This window comes from Trachurus trachurus (assembly GCF_905171665.1).
Source record: "Trachurus trachurus genome assembly, chromosome: 11".
In the NCBI taxonomy this organism is placed as follows: domain Eukaryota; kingdom Metazoa; phylum Chordata; class Actinopteri; order Carangiformes; family Carangidae; genus Trachurus; species Trachurus trachurus.
In genome coordinates, this window is record NC_139904.1 from 24,852,208 (window position 1) to 24,861,957 (window position 9,750).

Below are 9,750 nucleotides of genomic sequence, written 5' to 3' on the forward strand. Positions count from 1 at the left end.
CTCTCCTCGCGGCATAATAAACTTGTTGCAGCTCCACACTGCAGCAGATGCAGCCACCGCTGTAATTCCAGCTGTGCAGCAGCCTCCCTCAGCCCTGTGCCAGAATAACAAGCACCGATAACAATCATCAATCACATAGTCACACAAACATTTTTTAGAGCATTTCTTACAGGTAATCTGATGAATGTAGGTAGATATTGAAAACCCTTAGAAATGACAGTCCCGTGCTGAGGCACATGTTTTGCAGAGAGGATGCTGCATCGATGTATGGCTCACACCCCTTTTAATTTACTCTGGTTCGGATTAATCTACGTGTTGTCTCAATATCCTAATTTATTAAAGCAATGTCATGCACACCCATGGCATAACGCACAAGACCCCCCTTACCTTTTACTTGAAATTGTGCTGCACTTGCAGACGCGCAGTCTGGGTCTGGCGCTTCTCTCACCTAAATGCAGCGCGCGGTGTGCCGTCGCACGGACCGTGTCTCCTCTGACATTAGGCGTATTGTGGCCATATACTGTAAAGGCTGTAGCCAATCCGGACCACTAATAAATCTGATCCACTTATCGATCCGCTCCTTTCCCTCTGTCAATAACACAACAGTTGGGTGGAGGGAGGACCTTCTTCCTCGGGCGCCAAATGAATTCCGACTGGAGCAAAGACAGCGGTGGCAGCAGCAGCAGCAGCAGCAGCTCAGGATCAGGGACACACTACCTCATGTGTCGGCTTCAGACCAGCAGGTTGAATGACTGGGAAGCTTGTGGCACAGGTCTGCATGCTTTCACTCGCTTGGCACGTTTTCTGTGTGATGCCGATGATCTCTAAACCAGTGAAACGGCGCCCCCTGCTGGATAGCGTAGTTCACAATTTAGATAAGTATTCCATAGTCTTACATAACTTCCCTGCCACTTACAGTAAGAGCTTTCTATGAAAACATTATATATTTTTGTTTGGTAATAATTATATTAATGTAATAATTGATGGATTCGCTACATCCCTGACAGGGTCACTTTCTGTTTCGCTGAATAAGTGTTCCAATAAAACTCTGATTTATTAATTACACTCCATTTTTATACCCTTATTCTTTACAACTATATTAAATAATCATGATCTCGATGCTGATTCTCATTAGTGTCTTGTCGTAATACTGTATAGTTAAGTCAAAGACAATAAATGTTAAAAGATATCTACATCAAGAAAGCTCATTAAGACACATTATTAAGTGAACATTAAAAGTCAAGTCAAACTCAAGCCAAGGTCAAGGTGTGACCTCTAAAGCTATAACAGTAAGCCAGCAACTTTATACGAACATTGTACAGGTTAACATTTACATTAAATACTGGGTTAAAAAATTGGACATTATGGGGGGAGGGGGGGTACGTCTTTTAATCTTTAAAATAGATAACACATAGCCTATATTACCATGAGAAGAGCTCACCTTGCTATGCCATAAAATACTGTTAGCCTCCCAGTTTTCAGTTGCATGGCACTAAAGGTCATGCAATTCCTGATCATGTCTTAAAACAAGGAAAACTGTTACTGAACAAACTACTGATAGATGTAATCCAATCAAAAGCTGCAACATTGCTGATTGATTAAAGCTACTTAAAGCTATTGGCATGTAGTCCAAAAGTTATAGGACTACTACTAACATTTATCATTAGTGGTAGCCTACTAACATTTAATATTTATCTAGTAGGCCTAGTAGCTAAATCTAGCCTTACAATATTCATAAATTATGCTCACGCTAACCTTATGTCCAAAGGTTAGCCATTTCTAGCCTTATGGCCAAACTAATGGTAGCAATAACATCATGATTCATATTGGTGGCACTGCTGAGCTAAGCTAACGCTAACATGTAGGCCTATTCCACAAGTTCCTTTGTAATGGTGATAGCCGAAATTTAGCAGTTAAATTTTCACACATGTATTGTGACTAGGATTATGTTTTGATGCATTTAAAATTCATTGTTTTATGGTAAAACAGATCATGTGTATGTCAAATTGCTTTAAACTGGGCTATTTAATCCGCTGCACTCACCATTAACTCCAGGGGAGAAATAGACACCTGTTCAGGTGATTTTAATCTATTGAGTAAGGGAAGGGGAAGAGAATTATGTTGGTAAATACATATAAATGATTCAGACCACATGGAGACACAGATGCATGAGTCAGAGAGTGGCAGAGCTGGAATAGCTTTTGTCATTCCAGATAATACTGCATCAATACAGGTGAATTATTAGCCGTTCTGCTCTGAACTGGATTAACACGGTAACCAAAGAGGGTTGTAATATGCTCTGATTCCAGCAGGGCAACAAGTATTCATAACATGAAGTCAGAAACATGGCAGGATATAGAATTAGACATTGCTAACACAATACACAGAAGCTGAGGTGGATATCAAATTATTGTGGGTGCCTGCACATATTGGGGTGGAGGGGAATGAACTGTATGAATATAAAATAAGGTGAAATAAAGAGGATCATTAAGTGTCAAAAGAAATGGCGGGAAATGTGGGATAGAGGAAACAAAGACAGATATTATTACAGTATTCAGAGACAAGTGGGAGAAATGAGAAAGGAAAACCCGAGTAGAGGAGGACATCATGTCCAGGATCAGGTTTGGCCATAGAGGCCTAAATTGCACATTGAAAATAATAAACAAACATGCCACAGGGACATGTAATTATAGCAGCTCAGGAAACAGTGAAGCATGTAGGGTAATTTAAAAATGTCCAAACTACTGTCAAGAAAGACAAGAACTCATTAGGGCACTAGAAAGTACAGTATAATACTAGAATTACCTTAAATGTAAAAGACATACTACAGAAAAGCTCTGGGGATGTCGGGTTTAGAGCCATTTTTAGGTTTTTAGATAGCATAACAAGAAGTGTTTTTTTATGACATAAATATGACATAAATAAACTTGCAGATGAGAAACAACTCAATGTTATGTGTTTCTGATGCACACTCCTGTCCAGAAGGGGGAAGAATGCACCTAAACGTTGCTTGCCAACCGTTAGTAACCCTACAAAGAAGAAGAAGCTGTGAAGAAGCCCTTTACAGACATAAGATTTGTATTTGCCAAATTTAGCAGGTAATTTTTCACAACAGATTTTTTTTTGAACAGGAAATGTCCGTTTAATCACCAAACTTACGTAACAGCCATTGGTAGTGACATGTTCATTTACTAGACATACTTTTAGATTTAAGATGGTCAATTGAGCAGCTACATGTAAGGCTACTCTTGTTTTTCCATACTTAATTTTCATACTGTGTTAAGAATGATGTTAACAGTTTTCTTTTCATCTAACATCAAAATGTTTTATATGTGTGTGTTTTCATTTTGGAAATTAGCACAATGTAAGCATTATTTCTTTCAAATCAACATTAATTAATTTATAACTTTCATTTGTCTTTAAATATTGCTCACCTTGTGTGGTGCAGATCTCGTAATGCATGATTTGTCAGTGGCTAAGCAGGAAAAGTGAGTAAGTGAGTAGGCCAGCTCGCCTGTTGCAAAACTCAAAATACTTTTGACCCACCCTACATAAGTAGCCAAGTGTTTTTAAAGTACCTGAAACAACTAACCCAACAACAGACCCAATTCAAGCATGGTTATTTGACTAAAAACTAAATAAATACAACTAAAACTGATTTTCATTTTAATGTCAAAACTAAATGTGTGTGTGGGTACAGAAAACATTCATTGCAACTTTCCAACAGTGACTTAAAAAGAAGGGACAATGAAGTAAGTTTAATACAAACACTTTTATTTAAGTCAGTTTTACCACAGTAGAAAACTACATGTAAACAGGATAGATATTTAAAAAGAAAAGATAAAGAAATAGAAGACTAAACTTAAAAACCAGTTGCAGTGAAGAACTTTAAATAGAAAACAAAAGGCTCTGAATGAAAAGCGCCTGAAGAATCGTTAAGCTGCAGGGGTAATAACTAAAAACAGTCTCCTACACATAGTGTGGCAGCACTGTTGTAATGTATCAAAATGGAGTCATATAAATATTGTAAATTATGAACTTGAAATTAAAACAAAGATAACACTTTGTCATTTTATGTAAAAAGCACCATATTGCCTCTGTCCACTGCTGTATGTGGCTTCTGTCTAGTAATTGTATTAGGAGGTGGCATCTTTTAAATAAGCTATAATGTCCAGTCTTTCCTTTTTCTTTCTGATACCACTGAAGATCATCTTGGTACCAGGAATGTATTTCTTTGGGTTTTGCAGGTAAACATTCAGAGTCTCCTCATCCCATATGATACCTAAAAAAAAAAAGAAAAAGAAAAAAGAATAACACATTAAAACTTGTTAAGTCTTCTAGTGTTCCCATTAACATTGTGTATGTATTTGTCATACCTGCATTCTCACACTTCTGACTGTAATTAGGTTTTATTGCCTCATGTTAGAGCAAAACTGAGAGTCAGATGAACTGAACTGAACTGAACCTGTTCAGACCTGCTCTTCTGTAGGCTGGCTATGTAACTCAGTTCATGTGGACCTGATGCACATTCCTCCTTATGGATTGTAATGATTACTGATCACCTCAACCACCACATTTATAAGTAACTGGAGACAAAAAAGTTTTACTTTCCCATTTTTAGATCAAAAAGACTTGAATATAAAACATTTTTATGTCATAGTGCTTTGTATCCAAAAACTGCTGCTCCTGCATTACTGTTTGTTTGCAGGTCTGTCTTGCTTGACCCAGTATGGTGTCAATGTTGATGTACAATCTAATAACCAAACGCAGTTTCTACATTTATGTATCCAGGTCTGGTCTAAGGTCTACAACTGTCTGAGCGGTTTCTGTCTCTCTAGTAGTCAGAGCTCTGTTTGTTGCTATGTTTTGAACAGGAAATGAGGCCTGCTGTAAGGCTGGGAGAACTAGCATCGTGTTGTGTATGCGGTCATTTTCTGCAGCGTTGTTTGGCTTCCTCCAGAAATATTTTGTCACTTGCAGCATTTTATTTATGTTTTTTCATCAGCATAATTTCAAAATCTTCAGCAAATGTATTTTAATTAAGTCAGCCAAAGTAGTCCTGTCAGTGTAGGCCTATAGTGAATACAATAACCGAGCTGTTTTGCAGCACTGCTCATTTATTACACATACTTGAAGAAGAAACACTACCTTAAAACCAATGGAAACACTAAAAATGAATTGGGATATCCCATAATGGTATAATATTCCTGCTTCCAAACTAAAGAACATTGTGTGCAGCAAAACTGCCAAGACATAAAATGGCTTCTCATGAAGTGCCAATACCCACTGCAACTTATTCAGAGCAGCTGGGCCAGTCAATGAGTCAGTCAGAATCTTAACTTGAGTTTTGCAATTCTTTGGACTTTACAGAGCACACCATGCATACCAAACACTGAACCATATTATTGCATGTACGTGTTGAGACTTGCAGATCAATGTCATATGAAGACAGTTGTTAAAACTTTTGCACTGCAGGCTGTGTTTGTATACATGACAACTCCAACACCATTTGGTGCAATGATACAGGTACTGTCTGAATGAGCAGATGGTGATCTACAGTTTCAGGTAACAGCTGGACAGCTCTGACTCCTGTCAGTTGTGAGGAGAAGCAAACCGACTTGTTCTCATATCTGTCTACCAAGGGACAAGAGAGAAACCACATTCTTGCTGCACCGGTGTTCTCTTTGGTTCCTTTTACCATGTATCAACCAAGGAGGCAGTCAGACAACTTCTCTGAGATGATCACAACAGTGATTCATACCTTTATCGATGTTGGCCTGTGTGTAGCTGTAGCCGCTCGCCTGTCCCGTCTTCCTCCCAAAGAGACCCCACAGGTTGGGTCCCACCTTGTGGCGGCCCCCCTCGTCCACTGTGTGACACTGGGAACATTTCTGTACAAACGACTTCTTCCCTTTCTTGAGGTCGCCCATGACCAGCAGCTGGTGGTGAAACAGGATGAGATACTCTCAGTCATATAGCAGTGCACAACAACAATACTGTAACAAGTTGCAAGTGAGTGGAAAAATACCAATGAGTGGAAAAATACCAATGAAACATGTTAGACACAATGTAGCTTGGGGCATTATGGGCAATTCACAACTTTGCCCTCAAACTTCCGGATTGCTGTTTCATAAGTTATGGGACATTTGTTATCCAGCTGGGGTGAGAACAAGGAAATCACAACAGCTTTCAAAAGATTAGAAAGTTTTTGTGGTGTCACTGAAACACGGAGCACAAAGTTACTGCTGTTTTTGTTTGCTTGTTTCCCCCAAAAAAATCTGTATGAAGTATAAATCGCTGTTAAAAGTGACCTCATTATTATTACCAGAGAAAACATCTGGTAGAAATCACATCAGTAATACGATTCTACATAGACAGAGGTTACATCAGGATCGAGACGGAGTGTTTTCGTCTGATAAAGACGGTGAAAACACAACACAACACCCGCAATGTAACCAAAGTTATAAGTCACCGTACCTGGAGTCGTCTTGAGCTGTTTCACCTTTTCAGATCAAGCCTTTGAGTTTCGTTATCGCTCCTCTTCTGCGTCTCTGGTTGTAAACTTGTTCCTGGGATGACACCGGATTTGAACCTCAAAACAAGAAACGCTAAATTCCGGGGCAGAGCTGTAGGATCGGGTAAAGTAAGGCGTGATAACCTCGTAGCTACTGCGAAACTCAATGAGGACGACACAGCAACTGCGTGTGGGTCACACCCATTTCCAAAATGCATGTGAATAACCAGCCGTACCTCTGAGATAAAAGCACCATGAGTCATTGTAGGTTTTAAGGCTTAATTCTAACAAGGTGCTTATACCTGCGTGTAGGTGTTTATTATTGTAGCTGCAGAACAAGTTTATCCTCAGGGTTGAAGACATCTGAGACTCATCCCTAATGCTGCTCTCTACTGTACCTTACCTGAGACACTTAGGTGTGTAAATGCCACTATGACACGTTTAACACCTAAAGCAGATATATGAAGAAGTACAAAGTACATTAATTAACCCCAAAAAGCAAATATACCTCTAAAACAAAATGCATTAGCTAATGAAATATGGGGAGTAGTAGGCCTACATCGAAATAAATGGCTGATGACTGATGCCTCTTTGTGGATAATCTATGTGTTAAATAACAAGCACCTCTGTTCTTCTTCCTACATGTTGTCCAGCACCTTGTGACAGATCATTGAACTCACTGGACAGAAACATCACAAAGAGAAAAGTACAGTGCCTGTGTCTCTGACAGAGAGAAAAGAGGCAGGGGTCAGTAAATATTTTTTACTTGATGTGTTACCACCCTCTAGTGGCATGTTATTGTACTGAATGAGCCCTCTTCAATCCTCTATCTGTATCCACTTATGATACTGTAGGTGTGGTATGCCTTTTTCTGTAGTGATATTTAGTTACTTTCGAGGGCGTATTGAGCATATTTCCTTTATATTAATTAATATTTTTTATTATCGTGGTACGGTCTTGTTAGGATACTTTCCTTTAATAGGAATAGTGTAAAAAATACTTGCAGATCACTGGTCACAGCAGCATAAGCAGCTGCTGTTTATAGTGTTTCACTTGATTTCAACATGCACACCTACACTTTGATAGCCTGACAAGCCAGACTATATCAATAAAATGACCTGCGGAGCAGATATATTTGCTGCCGCTAGGGTGCGTCTAGATTTCTAGGCTAACACTTTGATAGATGGTTAAGGAAGTGGCCAAAATTAACCCCATCAGTAAAAACTCCAACAAGTAGATTTATAGAAATAAAAAGACTTTGCAGAAAAACAATAACAGTTTCCCTTTATTTGAAGTCATGGAGACTCTCCATTAGTATATAAGGAGCTGAGGTCCAGGTTTGAGAAGAAACATGATTTCATAATACAATAATATAATTTAGCAGAACAAACATGAAAGTGCAAAACAAAGACAACCCAGTAACTGAAACTTTTATTTTCAAGATGTATTTTCCAACACTTGAATACAATTGCATGTTTTGTCTTTACTGTAAAAACACTATATGTTTATTGTAGGCCTGTACAGCCCCTTTCATCCTTTAAAGGTTTTTTCTTCCATCTTCACTTCTTCTGAGCTGGTTATAAGTCTGGAAATTTCAAACCTGTGGGAAGAGAACACATGTTCTACATGAGAAAACTTTATGGATGTTAAACTGATCTAGAAATAACAAGTATAGAGTAGACCAAGTATATATAATAAGTTAAACATTTGGATTACATAATGCATGTCAAGATCTTTTTCCTGTATTATGTATGTATTATGGGATTTTTATGAGACTGTACGGATGGAAAATGAAGATTCTAACTAGACTTGAACTTTAATTAAAACAGGATCTGCCTACCAGTGCAATAACTGCCCATTGGCCAAAGTCCTAAGGAGGGTCCACAAAGGACTGTGTCTCCCTGATCTGTCACGCAGTGCTGGGTCTGGTCCTCCTCTTGTATCAGGACATTTGGCACACGTTTTTATCAGCTCCCAAGACCGTCCAAACCTCTGAGGCATGTTGGGGTTTGAGCTTGGTGCCCTGTCATCACCGGGATCCATCTCTCTTCCGAAGCGCATAGGCATGTTGGCGTGCATGTTCACAGGTTTGACCGTGGGCGGGTAGAGCTTGATGATGGTAGGGAGGCTGATTCTGCTGGTGGTCGGTTTCACGTGGACATTGAGGCTCTCATGATCCAAACTCCTGCGGATGTCACTGTTAAACTGAAAAAGGCAACAGACCAGTCTATTAATAACATTTCTTAAAAAATATAGCAATAATTATGTTCTCAAATCAAACAAAAAATATTGTAGGTATGATAATAACTATTGTAAAAAGAAGAATATAAAATAAAATAAAAAGTAATGTTCTATTCACTGTTCCTCTACAATCATATAAGATAAACCTGGATGAATGTGTTATTTTCTACCAGATGAGTTCCATTGTTATGTTTGTAATAACAGTATTTAAAACAAATAGGGATTTCTGTATTTGAACACAATTTTTTAATTTCCATAATACAGTTTTTACCCACTTAAGTCAATTCTGTCGATACTGTCTCTACAGTCCAAAACATGAGAAAAGTAGGATAGATAGATGAAACATTAATTACCAATTGTTTTATTCCATAGAATTAAAAAAGGTGAAAAGATCTTCAAGTACTGAACAATAACCTCAAACTTACAATATTCAACTCATCAACATACGAGACCAAGAAAAACTCCAGATACCTTCTTTTGAGAAGAGTCAACTAATACATGAATCATGAATGAATGCGTCTTACATGATGATGTGGCTGCTTCCTCAAAGTGTGTCTTCCATCTTCGCTGCTCAGCATCGTCTTATCACTGTGGATTAATTTCCCATGGACTGGAAGGTCAGACGCCGCTGCCCCGCCGAGACCTCCCAGCATCAGGAGCACTGACAGGAACATCGTGGTGGACATGTTCACAGCAGGCGACATCTCCCCAGACAGCACCAGGACACATCACTGACTTACCTAACCACACTATCTCCTGCTATTAAAGACCCCCGGAAACATACGTCACCTGTGTCATGTAATACAGCCCCCCCCCCCCCCACACACACACACATACACACAAACATACATACATACACATAAGCCTCAAATTTATAAATTCCTGATTCAGTAATCAGCTCTGAAGAATAGACTTGAAAAGGTATGTGTGTCGTAATTGGGCTGCATTAGGCTAATTAGAGCAGACACATGAGAGCAGGTCATAGAAAACCTGAA

At 38.9% G+C, this 9,750-nt stretch overlaps 2 protein-coding genes across 2 annotated transcripts; both read right to left on the reverse strand.

The window, feature by feature from the left end:
• Positions 1 to 4,136: 4,136 nt before the first annotated feature.
• On the reverse strand, positions 4,137 to 6,638 carry LOC310993494 (cytochrome c-a; the record flags this gene model as incomplete). The annotated part of the gene is made up of 3 exons (XM_083981853.1): positions 6,478 to 6,638; positions 5,762 to 5,939; positions 4,137 to 4,282 (listed from the first exon to the last, which is right to left on the reverse strand). The coding sequence occupies exons 2-3, from the start codon at positions 5,928 to 5,930 to the stop codon at positions 4,137 to 4,139; spliced, it is 315 nt and encodes a 104-aa protein (XP_083837979.1). The 5' UTR covers positions 5,931 to 5,939; positions 6,478 to 6,638.
• A 1,712-nt stretch (positions 6,639 to 8,350) lies between these two features.
• Positions 8,351 to 9,441, reverse strand: npvf (neuropeptide VF precursor; the record flags this gene model as incomplete). Its single annotated transcript, XM_083981564.1, has 2 exons — positions 8,351 to 8,719; positions 9,280 to 9,441. The coding sequence occupies 2 exons, from the start codon at positions 9,439 to 9,441 to the stop codon at positions 8,351 to 8,353; spliced, it is 531 nt and encodes a 176-aa protein (XP_083837690.1).
• Between the last annotated feature and the right edge of the window lie 309 nt (positions 9,442 to 9,750).